The sequence below is a fragment of the Fusarium proliferatum genome (assembly GCF_900067095.1).
Source record: "Fusarium proliferatum ET1 genome assembly, contig: FPRO_scaffold002, whole genome shotgun sequence".
Classification (NCBI taxonomy): Eukaryota; Fungi; Ascomycota; class Sordariomycetes; order Hypocreales; family Nectriaceae; genus Fusarium; species Fusarium proliferatum.
The window spans coordinates 3,394,977-3,407,228 of NW_022194791.1; the positions used below are offsets into that span (position 1 = coordinate 3,394,977).

At 47.4% G+C, this 12,252-nt stretch overlaps 6 protein-coding genes across 6 annotated transcripts; 3 read left to right on the plus strand and 3 right to left on the minus strand.

Annotated features, from left to right (window-relative positions):
- Positions 1–10: 10 nt before the first annotated feature.
- On the plus strand, positions 11–908 carry FPRO_02693 (uncharacterized protein; the record flags this gene model as incomplete). The annotated part of the gene is made up of 3 exons (XM_031227178.1): positions 11–269; positions 320–348; positions 402–908. The coding sequence occupies 3 exons, from the start codon at positions 11–13 to the stop codon at positions 906–908; spliced, it is 795 nt and encodes a 264-aa protein (XP_031077640.1).
- A 250-nt stretch (positions 909–1,158) lies between these two features.
- Positions 1,159–2,725, minus strand: FPRO_02692 (uncharacterized protein; the record flags this gene model as incomplete). Its single annotated transcript, XM_031227179.1, has 3 exons — positions 1,159–2,136; positions 2,188–2,389; positions 2,439–2,725. 3 exons carry the CDS (start codon positions 2,723–2,725, stop codon positions 1,159–1,161), a joined length of 1,467 nt encoding a protein of 488 aa, XP_031077641.1.
- Positions 2,726–3,860: 1,135 nt separating this feature from the next.
- Positions 3,861–4,508, plus strand: FPRO_02691 (uncharacterized protein; the record flags this gene model as incomplete). Its single annotated transcript, XM_031227180.1, has 1 exon — positions 3,861–4,508. The coding sequence occupies one exon, from the start codon at positions 3,861–3,863 to the stop codon at positions 4,506–4,508; it is 648 nt and encodes a 215-aa protein (XP_031077642.1).
- A 213-nt stretch (positions 4,509–4,721) lies between these two features.
- FPRO_02690 (uncharacterized protein) lies at positions 4,722–6,597 on the minus strand (the record flags this gene model as incomplete). The annotated part of the gene is made up of 2 exons (XM_031227181.1): positions 4,722–5,628; positions 5,678–6,597. The coding sequence occupies 2 exons, from the start codon at positions 6,595–6,597 to the stop codon at positions 4,722–4,724; spliced, it is 1,827 nt and encodes a 608-aa protein (XP_031077643.1).
- A 1,938-nt stretch (positions 6,598–8,535) lies between these two features.
- Positions 8,536–9,573, minus strand: FPRO_02689 (uncharacterized protein; the record flags this gene model as incomplete). Its single annotated transcript, XM_031227182.1, has 1 exon — positions 8,536–9,573. One exon carries the CDS (start codon positions 9,571–9,573, stop codon positions 8,536–8,538), a length of 1,038 nt encoding a protein of 345 aa, XP_031077644.1.
- A 1,831-nt stretch (positions 9,574–11,404) lies between these two features.
- On the plus strand, positions 11,405–12,065 carry FPRO_02688 (putative peptidylprolyl isomerase (FK506-binding protein homolog); the record flags this gene model as incomplete). The annotated part of the gene is made up of 6 exons (XM_031227183.1): positions 11,405–11,529; positions 11,587–11,651; positions 11,715–11,775; positions 11,836–11,856; positions 11,941–11,982; positions 12,038–12,065. The coding sequence occupies 6 exons, from the start codon at positions 11,405–11,407 to the stop codon at positions 12,063–12,065; spliced, it is 342 nt and encodes a 113-aa protein (XP_031077645.1).
- Positions 12,066–12,252: the final 187 nt, after the last annotated feature.

A 12,252-nucleotide genomic window follows, 5' to 3' on the forward strand; every position in this document is an offset into this window, starting at 1 on the left:
CTTATACACAATGGCTTCTCATCACGTTCTCCTTCTTGGCGGCCACGGCAAAATCGCCCAGCTTCTCACTCCTCTCCTCCTCAAGCGCTCGTGGACTGTGACCAGTGTCATCCGAACTTCTGAACAGACCCCTGCCATCGAAAAACTTGGTGCCGGCCTCCCCGGTAAACTCAATGTCCTGGTACGTAGCATTGAGGACGTCACATCCCAGGATAAGGCCTTGAGTATCTTGAATGAAGTCAAGCCCGACTATATTGCTTGGAGTGCTGGTATGATAACATACGAGAATCACTCTTGCACCAATACTGATGAGATACAGGTGCCGGGGGTAAAGGTGGCGCAGAAAGAGTATGAACCAGCCCCATCCTCTTCAAATCAGCTCATTTACTGACCCGTCTCAGACTTTCAAGGTGGACCGAGATGCCGCCGTTCACTTCATCAATGCCGCAGCGTCTGTACCTACCATCACCAAGTTCCTTCTTATCTCATACCTAGCTTCTCGTCGATCTGGTGCTTCATGGTGGCCTGCTGGCGAGTGGGATGAGTATAATGAAAAGGTCAACAACGGTGTATTGGCAAACTACTACAAGGCCAAGATCGAAGCCGATGAGACCCTCTACAAGGTCTCCAAGAAGAGTCCTACTCTCGTTGGCATCGATCTGAGACCTGGAACTCTGACTGATGACCCAGCCACCAAAGTTGAGTTTGGCAAAACCAAGAGCATCGCTAAGAACGGTGTTAGCCGTGAGGCTGTTGCTGAGGTTGCCTCACATCTTCTCGCTGCCGATGGTGTCAAGAACGGCTGGTATGATCTCCTCGACGGTGACGAGGATATTCCAGCTGCTGTCGAGAGAGTTGTGCGAGAGAACGTGGATGCTGCTGAGGGCGAGGCCATATATGATGCTTGAAGGGTGTCTGCCTGCAGAAACATCACGGCCAAAAAATATTTTAAGTCATAAGGCATTTTGAATTAATGATACATCGCAGCTGATTCGATCCACGCTTGTACCCCATTTTAACACCCCGGTGATCCATGCCTACGACGGCGAATTGTAAAGACATGACAAGTTATGTAACATTTGTGCTTGCTTCAGACAAATGTGTGAAACATCACCATTTTGACTCCATCCATATAGCTTTTCTTGCATATAAAATAAATCATGTCGAAACCGGTTTCTCTGTATCCTCAACCGAGTAGGCGCGTAGTTGTCGAGTTCGCTCAAAGGTGTTTCGATAGCTGCCCTTGCTTGAACCAAGCCGGCTGTTGAGACGGACGCCATTTGCACATTCTTCGGGCGCTCCGAACCATTTGAACCTTAAAGCACGTATTTCCTCATTGAAGGTCTTCCAGCTGGTGGTGAAATAGATCACGGCGTTCCAAACACCTTGCAAGGGAAGCACACAGCCACTGGCGACACTGAGGGGAAAGCTGATCCTGTCATGGTGCGTCAGGCTGTACAGCCGGTTGGCGGAGCTCGGAATCCAAGTGATCAACACAGCAAGGCCGAAAATGAAGCTGGTGCGCAAGTATGCCATCTTGACTGGATCAAATTGTCTGAGCTTCATAGAAGCATTAGACTTGACGGCACGAAGTTTAGTCATTACTGAGAATGGTGGCTGGCGAGAACTGTCAGATGTGCAGAGTGTCTCGAATCGTTGAGCTCTGCTAGAAGTCGAACGTTCAATATGCTCGAAAGAACTAGGTAGGGCCCAAGATTGGATGCGCGGAGGCATTGCGGCAAGAGGAGGACTTGGAAGTGTAGTCTCTTGTTGGATTACTTGCCTCGGCTCTTCACGTGTGATCTGAACTTCTGTGACTGCAGTACCATAAAATTCCTGACGAGGTGTGAGATTCTGAGGACAAAAGTCAGCTTGGCCTGCCTCACTGTCATCGGGTGGGGAGGCTACCGCTTCTGAGGAGCCTCTGTGCTCACTACTCGAATATGGAATATGATCATTCTTCTCGATGTTGCCAATAACATCCATCACCATATGCCTGATCTGATTTCGAGTGTGGAAAACATGGTATCCAACAGCGATGTAGATCATGATGGAGAGGAATGAAAATATCCATATTGGGATGTAGTAGGCGTAGAGGCGAACAAGACTCCAGTCAGTCCCGATCCAACACCAGAGCTACACATTGTCAGTACATTAGTGAAAGAATAACGGCTAGAGACCACTTACTGTAGCGTCTCCAAATATGAGACCTTCAGGGGAGTTGCGGATTGATATCAAAACAACTGCTGGGATAAAAGGGCCGCCGAAACAGATCAGGCAGTATAGCCAGGCATATTTACGAAACATTCGAGGATCAGCATTGCAAAAGAACACGAGAAACACATTGATAGCCATGGCAAGTGACCACCAAGGGTCAGACTGCATGAACCTGGAGAACGAGGTTAGTGTGGAACCATAACCTGGGTCATTTATCATACCATTCGAAGATGAAAGCCTGTGCCTGGCAAAGATGCGATCCCTCACCCCTTTCGAGACCATCATAACCGATCATAGATGCAACACTCGCACCGGCATTCGCGATCGAGGCAAAGATGAGAAACAAATTAGGAGTTGTTCTAAGTTTCTTGAAAAAGCCAAAGGTCAGCAGCACCAGAATGATAGCGATCATAGAACATCCTGCTCCGACTCGTTCGATAGTGATGAGAATCTCGATGTGCTCAGGTGAGAAGGTCGGTCCTCGTTGATGCTCCGGATGGCCCTCCATGTTGACGTTTGGTGAGGCCAAAGCCTTGGAGTTGATGATGCGAAGAAACGAGGAGGCCAAGCGCTCGCTCCGCAAGAGAAAGTGAACAAGCACAAACGAGGAAAGAGAAGAGGGGTATAAGGAAAAGGGGAAGGAGATGCTGTGAGCTCAACACGGTTGACTTACACACGGAAGGGGCGCTCGGCGACTGCGATAGAGTTGGCAGTTGCCATCAGTGGCAGGTTGAAGGTGGTGGCTTAGTTCTTTCCACATTGAATCATTTGACGAGCGAATGGGATAAGAGACGAGATAGTATTTCTCTGATAGTGAACAACTGTTTAAAAAATGAATAAAGCCGATGCTTTCTTTCTTTCTGTTTCAATGCTATTGTTATTTGTTATGCGCAGATTGATTATGCCGTCCTTTTCATTATGTTATTTGTGTAGGCTTATATGACACTTGATCACTTAAACAAACATTACGCATATAACCTTAATCATAGCCTTAAACAGCTCCAGATCCACGAGAGCTTGATAATAATCAGCTGTAAAGCTAAATGTTGGGATTACTATTATTGCATGTTGCCAAGGAGACCACACTGCAGTCTCTTATTAATGGAACGTCCAGTCTGCAATAACGAGGCCCTGACATAAACGACCACCATAAAGGCCATTGAATAAAAGTTTGGCCGCAGAGCTTCTTTGGTCAAAAAGACAGAACAATACAAATCCCCGTGTATATCATTTCAACACGGCGATGGCAGATATAAAACTACTATAAAACCACGAACCAGATTAACGTAGCATCCAATTGGAGTGGCCTCTTTTGGCCTTCATCACCATAATGGGACAAGCCTGCATACGTACCTCGGCTTCACAATGACTGCCACATCCTTGATTTTATGTCGATCGACCTCCATAAACCAGAGGCAAAGGCCTCGCATTTCCTCTCTTTTCATTCTCATCCCAACAATTGATTAACTAACCCTAACATGATGCAAGTTTCGAAGCTTCTAAGACCCATCTCCACTCAACTACCGAGCTTCTACATCTCCCGATCGGCCCCGCACTCCGGGGTCTTAAATCGCATCACTAGACCTCCCGTAAGAAACACGACCCTCTCACACATCAACATCAAAGCCTTCTCGTCAGCCAAAATGGAGTTCCCACCCTTCCACAACTCGATCCTCTGCCCTGCACTTGATCTGGTGCCAGAGAACGCACCACCTGATCTGTTTGCCACGGAATTATCCTTCTTTGCTTCTCATCCTTGGACGGCTTCTTTGATCTGCGCGCCTGATGCAATCCCTTTTCTTCCTTCATGTCGCGTTCCAAAGTCACAAGCGCATGACCAACTTTTTGGGAACACACTCAATAATTCCCGTGGCTTAAGGCATCTCATCAGTTACTTTCGTGCGCCAAGTTTTGAGGTCGCCAAGGATCCTACACATAACATCACTGAGATCGCCGTGCTTGTATCGGTTGGCGAAGGTGTAAGTGGGTATCCCGGGATGGTTCATGGCGGAATTGTCGCGGCGTTGTTAGATGAGTCCATGGGTACCATCTTTGATTTGAATGGGACTTTGGGTAAAGAGGCTAGGGCGTTCAAGACACATAATGTGACGGGTGGTATAGATGTGAAGTATCTCAAGCCTGTGCCAACAGACAGCGTTGTCTGCATCACAGCTGTCGCAGAAGAGATTAACGGGCGAAAGACAAGGGTCAGAGGCGAAATGAAGGATGAGAAAGGCGAAGTGCTGGCGACTTGCTCAAGCCAATGGGTAGCACTGAAACCAAGCTTGTGATTAATGGGGGTTGGCATACATATATGGTGGCGAGCAGGCTCCTGTTAGAGTAAGACTATATATTACTACGTAGACATAAGAACAAAGGTATCAAGGAATGCAATAGTAACAAAGCAAAAGTGGTATATGAAATCCATACAGGAACCTTTCGCCAATACTGACAAGTCCATCTAATCAAGGTACCCATTGTTTCGGCCGTTAGTCATAACCCGATCATTTAGAGCTCTCTCCTCTCTCAGACTTCAACCCAGGAACAATCGACTTGACCGCATCTTTAACCTTGTGGGGGTCTTCCAAAGCTTCATAGGCGGCCTCTCGCTTACTCTTGTGTCCCTGCTGCCAAGATTCCTCTCGGTCATCCAACTCACTCTCGGCTGAGCTGATACTGCTTTGGCTTCTGTTCATGACCATGTTGATCATTCTGCCCTCGTTCTTCTTGACGTTACGCTGGTTCTCCTTCATATCCTGCAGCTCCTGGTCCTCCCAGTGCATCGTAATTATACCCAGTCCTGGGAAGTTCCTCTCGAGGAACTCCTTCAGATAGGGCAGAGTTGATTTGTCCGGTCGGTATGTTCCGGAATCGTTGTCGATGATCAGTTGATAATATGCAGGATCATGTGGAGGATGCTCCTTTGGTGGGCCTCCAGGGATGTCTTCCTGCGGATGTGTCTTGGTATGAGGGTGTACATCATCTGAAGCAAGAGGCTTCTTAAGCCGTCGAATGAAGAATTCACCTGAGCAGGCGATATACGTCTCAACATCCGAATGCATAGTGTGCTTGCTCAACATGTCGATACCGAATTCTTTGCCAGTCTCTGTAAATCTGAACATGCCGTCCAAGGTCAGAACATAGGTAAAGGTGCGACCTCCTTCGTCGAAGTGAACAAGCTTCAGGAATTGCTCCGAGGCCTCTGATGAGCACGCATCAAAATCACCATATTCTGTCGATGCATTGAAATTATAGATACGACGATGCTGACTGTGCAGTGCTTTGTTCAGGATTGTGCCGCGCAAGCCCGCTGAAGAGTAAATCGATGCGATGATAGGTCTAAACTCGACAAAGCGATGATACAGCTTAGGAGGCACTGGCCCCTGAAGCTGCATCTCATTTGCTTGGAAACTGGTAACGTGTTAGCATAGACCATGTTAATCTTTTAGAAAAAACATACTCGTATTTTTGTGTCTTGCTCTTCTTGTTCCCGTCTTGGTCAACTTGCTGATCTTCATCCACTCGGGCATCGTCCTCGGCATTAGCGTTGACTTTGACACCTGCGATTCGGCCGATCAGAGGACTGAAATGTTTGACCCATGTTGTTGGTCCAACAGTGTACATTTGCGCATAAGGCGGATCCGACGGTCCCAGAAGCTCCATGCTCAAACGCAATAGAGGTGTCATGTGAATGTTGTGGGTGACAACACTGGTAATGGCTTTGGCGAGGTATGCTCGCTTGCTCATCATGCGCTTCTTAGCCTCATAAACGCGGCCAGGAGCGGGAATGCCTTTCCAGTCTGGGCCTATACTGGGCACTTTAACTGTGACATTGCCCAATCTATCATCATGATCAGGGAAATCTTCATCGTACATTCGGCACTTGAGAGTGAAGCCTGTTGGTGGGACGTTGGCGACAATCCATTCATCCTCCCATTCTGGCTCGGTCGTCTTCCTTATGGTTTTCGTACGGTGGGTGAGATCGGGATCCTCCTTATGCCGCTTTGGCTGGGTACCTTTTAGAGTCGCATGAAGGAAGGGGTCTGAAGAGGCTGTAACAAAGTCGCCAGGAGCAAGATTTGAGGCACCGTGGAAGATGAATCTAATGGTATAGCCTTGCGGCGCATCGGGAAGAGGGGTCGGGTCGAAGCCACCGGGAGGTCCTTTTGTGATCTGATGCACACGGTCTTTGAGGCCAGTTCCAATCTTTGTAGGGCGCTTTATAGCGTGGTCATGATGATGCTCATGTCCGTTTTGTTGTGGGTTGGCGCCGTTTGTCTGTTCTTGTGATACTCCATTGCCATTCTGTGTCGCAGTCTCGTCGTGGCTGTGACCATTGGTTTGGCCATCGCCGTTGGTGCTGCTGATTGGAGCGCTCATTTTCTAACTAGACCCTTGTTTCTGCTGAAGAAGGCGAAAGAAAGATCAAGATTGCAATCTAACGAGTTTGCGCCGGATGATATACTGCTCGATACAGTAACCAAAAACTCTGCGTCACTTGAACGATATGATGTCCTATCATCCGGGTACCCGAAGGATGGTTTTGTTATGACGATGAAGGAGGAGGGTTGAGTTCAATAACGGTTAAAAGAGGCTGGTTCGTAAGGGTCCTATCCTCGATAGATGGTGTGATAAGCGCCGTCGCAACCGTGGCTCTGGAACTGAACTAGAACTGCAACTATTACAATGGCGGCAGACGGTGGCTTATATTTGGAGCGCCATGCCAACCAGGTCATGATAATGGCTAGTAGGTAAAGGTACCTTTCTCCTAATCTCGTTACAGTGGCATGAGAACTTCACAGCCAAGGCTAGACTTGGTCTACCCACGACAGCTGTATAACTCAACACCTCTTGGCGCCATGGAGCGTCGCAAGCTCTCATGGCCAAGTCATTAAAAGTACCATTGAATTTGCTATTTTCTGACGTCACCTCGAGTTGTGTACAGGGAAATGCATGCAGGACTTCACGGCTATAGCGGCATTTGATGTGCCAAGGGCTGGGCTGTAGCGGCTATGAGTGCCGCCCAGCGTGGAAACCCCTTGAGATTCACCCACTTGGATGGGGCTTTTGGGGAGACCCTGATCACTTTTCTCGGCGCAGCCTAGCAATTCTTTACGCGATGGCTTCGGAACGCGGCTCGCCTGTCAAACCAGATTTTTAGTTCAATCATGAGATCTGCATCGTAAATTTCGATTTTGCCTTGTTCATGATCGACATTCTAGAGTTTCATATATTCTCCCCAATCATTATCTAACTACTACCACTTCTGGTAACAATCTTCACTTACACGCAAGCCGTTTATTTGCTTCTCAGCATTGAAATGCAATCCTCAGCTTGAGTCAAGACACTAACATGTGCTACTAATATAATTAGTTCATTGAAGGCTCAAGCTCGGATCTCGGATCCCATGTTGGCCAGGCCCTTGTTCTAGACAACAACATAGCCTCCATCTAATCATTCCACTATCAATTCTAAGGCTGTACATATAAAGTCCATCATTCAAAATCTGCCAAACCCATGTCTAATTAACCTTTATACGAACCAGTCAGCCCAATCTAACTAAGGTTGTTTAAATATCCGAACGCGTTAGCGATAACTCAGAAACTCTTATTTTACGAAATAGCGAATGAGAAGTCATTCCGCCCCCTTTATTGGCCTGCTCTTAAGCTTTCTGATGCTTTATGCATGTTATTACTGTTATTACCAATCCAAGACTGACACCTACTAATCTCGTAGCTACGGGCATACATATATAGGATATATATCTACGAGGAGACCAATGGCTTGATCTTCTTATGATTCGGCAACTCCGTGAACGATATCTCTCAATAATGATACATTCAGCCGCACATAGCTACGCTACTTGTCTATTCAGCTACGGCACAGACCCCACGTGTCTTATATCAGCATCCAAATCAAGTCTCGGCCGTCCGTGAAGCTGGCTTGAATGGACTAAGTGGTCATCTTTCTTGCCAAAACATGCATTGGCAAGACATAACCTAACAAGGTTCACTACATACTCACCTCAATCATGCCTTTGTGCCATCTGTGTCGCGGTCTGATCTAAACGCTGGTTATTGTCAAATAGTAAGCACGCACTTTAAACTGAAATCGTTTTTATCCTCATATCGTTTGACACAGTTTGTACCATTCTTTGTGACATATTGTTTCTTCGTGGATGAAACGTCGAGCCGTTGCTATACACTCCTGATATTCACCACAGCAGTGACTGTCCTTAAGCAATGCGTATTTCACATCACATGAGTACAGACACAGATAGACAGAAAGCGATCCCAGCACTGATTAATAAGTGAAACATTAAAAGAGATCATAAACTGAATCAATCACCCTCCCAATCCTCCATACACAACCATTCGAGCCACACTCCCTTTTCTCAACCGACGCATTCATAACCCTCCCCCCTTCAACCTCAAGCTTAAATCCCGCGCGCCCCTTGATATGTTTTCCATCCATTCTCCCGAAACCTGCCATAAGGAAGAACCGTGTCGCATCGGCGTTACCAGGCGCCTCAGCAGCTTTGCCGAACGACTTGAGCGCCTCGTTCGAAGGGACGAGGTAGACAACCTTGGAATTCTCCTTTGTACGACGTCCGGAGAATAACATGTCAAGACGATCTCTGGGGAACCATGGCGCAACAGTGTAGAGCAGTTCTCTGGCGCGAGAAGTCTCGGGGTCGGCGGCCAATATATCCTTCATTGATTTGGAAGGGGAGTGCTTGATGGTTGGTAGAGAGCGGTGATTTCTGGCGGAGTCTTCACCGAAATAGGTGAGCAATGGATCAAGAATGTTGTCGATTTTGTAAACGACACCGTTCGAAGCGGGAACAATAATTGGTTTGCCTCTCCTGTCTTTCAGGAGTCTGGCTTGTGTGCCAGCGCGCACTTCGGTCTTCGTCAGGCCTTGGTTGGTGGTGATACCCCCCTTCGAGTCGGTATGAATGGAAAACCCTTCGATCGAGATGATGTTCTTATTATATAGATCATGTGGAGCGAGTTTTCCCGGCAAGATATGTGTACGGAGAAGAGCGGTCAGAAGAGGATAGCCAGTTGCTGTGGTCAGCTTCTCCGTGAGGCCATGGACCTTAGCAATCGCCTCGTTGGTAGGAGCGAGTATAGTAAAGTCAAGACCAACGTTGTTGTCATTGATACGCTCCTCGAATGCAGGTTCAGGAATTCCAACGCCATCTCCGGTTGACTTGAAGAGTTCATAGAATGCAGTCAAGTCCTTGTGCTGTTCCAGAACAGTGAGGACAGCATTGGTGCGATTTACTTTGGCTGATGCTCCAGCCAGGAAGACGATGGAAGCGCACAGCGCTGCTTTGAAGAAGTTTGTCATGTTTGAAAAAGGAGTGTCGAGTGGTAATTGTTCTGTTGAAGCTGATGTCTCACGTCGTTAGTCGCGGAGCCTCGTACCATTTTATAGATATTTCGACATTATCATTGGACTCTGTAGCTTTGACGATGTTACCCCAAGTCGAGTACTGCTGTGCATAAAGGAGAGTAAAGTCAAGTTTTCTTGATTTTGGAGATTTTCAATGCAACGCTCTTTTGCGCCGTGATGCTTCATGCTCTTATACTCAAGTTAAAGTATGTGCTACTCCTTAGCTACGAAGAATCACACCCGAATATGTAACCGTGCACTGAAGATCAAACAAACTGTTGAACCTTGATTCGAGCCGGGACGATCATACTTCTCACGGGCCAGCTTTATTCTCAGCCCTTTGTGATTATTTAATATGCTGTGCGGCCGTAGTCTTCCACGACAACGCCGAGAGCCCATAAATCCATCAGTTTCCGTATGGAACACCAGTATTCGGATAATTTTGTGGCGTTTGGGGGCGTAAATGGCACGATCAAGAAACACTGGCATGTTTGATGAGAATACCGAGTATTTTCTTATATGAATTTCTGAATTTACTATGTGTAACCGATATGTAAAGGTAATGATAATGAAGGACGATATCTCACAAAGCAATATGTAGTGTTTCCTCCATAGTCATCACCCTAGGTCAAACTTGATAACGACACAGATATCCTGGTTTCAATCCCCCACATCATACATAAGCATTATGCGAGTCTAATACAGTAGCTACATAATCACATAGAAATCATAGAAGTGAATGATGTAAAAGGTGCGTAGGATTCTGCTCACACAAGTTCATTCTTATCATATATGCCTTACCCTAGAGCTCTGTGATTCTCGCAGCTGGTCGCTGCGCTACCTTACCTACTAAGGTACCTAGTCCATCAACATCTACGGTAAGGGACGATCTGGGGAAGCTGGTGGCTGAAGTAAGTTAAGGCGAGGTCATTAGACCACACTGGATCGAAGCTCTTCTAATCAACGTCCCTTTCTTGAATGTTACTATTTAAATCTTTTATCCCTGCGAACTGCCTAGACTGCTCAACGCGGATGACGTTGGTGAGGATTTCAAGTACTGGCTTCGAAAAATACTCTTTCTTTGCAGCACATATCGCCATAGCGGGTGTACCTCCGAAGCAAGGTACATCTCTCATCGATAGGCGCCGTTGTTCAGGGTCCGAGTCCCTTCTTACATCGGCCAAGAACAATCACGACATCTGCTTTAATGCGGTATTTTGTCCGATTGATGAGTGACATTAACTCCGGGACCAACAGGGGTTCCTATTGAGCCAAAAGTACTCGTTCAAGGTGACAAAAAGGCTGATGAATGGAAGTATCTTTAAGCTATTCGTGACCTCCTTGGATTCCGTGAGCTTCTCCCAATCGTCATCCCTAGTGGGGCCTTCGGGCAAGCTGATTGGTACCAATCGTCATTCCAGTTACCAGTGCCCCGCCGTCGATCTGACTGCCCCGCCATTTGCTACCCTGAGATCCAATTGAAAGAGCTTATCGAGCTTCTGAAGCCATTGATCATACGGGGGAGCTCAACAGAAGAAATCCAATCCCATTGTTCCTGTTCCTGGGTCTGGCACCGCATCAGCACCGCATTTCAGTTGCCTCGTCCCAAAGCTTGCTTGCTCAGCTGTTAGGTTTAGGTACTGTAGGTATAAAGCTCCACGCTCGCCTCCTCTTTTTCAAGATGCGCCCTTTCTCTCCTGCATCCCTCTTCCGCGTTACTTGCACATCCACTCGAATCAATCCCTTTTTTACCCAACCTCGCAACTTTTCTTTCACACAAGCCATAATGGGTGTTCAGAAGACCATCATCTCCGAGGGCAGCGGCCCCTCTCCCAAGGTTGGCGAAAAGGTCACCATCCAATACACCGGCTGGGTCAAGGACGAGTCCAAGCCTGACAACAAGGGTGACCAGTATGTTCATTCGTACGCCCTCCGCTCTTGAACTCAGTTGACAACTCTCTTCAATAGGTTCGACAGCTCCGTCGGCCGCGGTGCCTTCGTCGTTACCATTGGTGTTGGCCAGGTCATCAAGGGTGCGTCTCCCTATCCAATTTCGGTTCCATAACGCATAAGACAACGAAGCTGACACAAAACAGGCTGGGATGAGGGTGTTACCCAAATGCAGCTCGGCGAGAAGGCCCTTCTCGACATCACCCCGTAAGTGATCTCAACATCCTCAGATTAGCTGATATTCGGAATGCTAACAATCACTGGCAGTGACTACGGCTATGGCGCCCGGTAAGCTCTCAAATTCGGGCCAATGGCTACGATGCCTCTGGTGACCAAGCTATACTATGAGGAAACAGCTAACACAGATAACAGTGGCTTCCCCGGCGCCATCCCTCCCAACGCCACTCTCCTCTTGTAAGTTGATTGCAGGCTACTAGATAAATGAACAGCCTACTGACTACTCCTTCAGCGAGGTTGAGCTCCAGAAGATCAACTAAGCCCCCCAATTATCTACCGTTATCCTTCGACCGATTTTGGAGTTATGAAGCTTTGACGGGCTTATAATGAGCTGCAAATGCTCAAAGAATACAACGATCGACCTGATGCTCATTATACCCCTACAGACATGTGGCATCGGGGTGCAGTATGGAGTGAGGAACCAAACATGGCGACTTCTACATATTT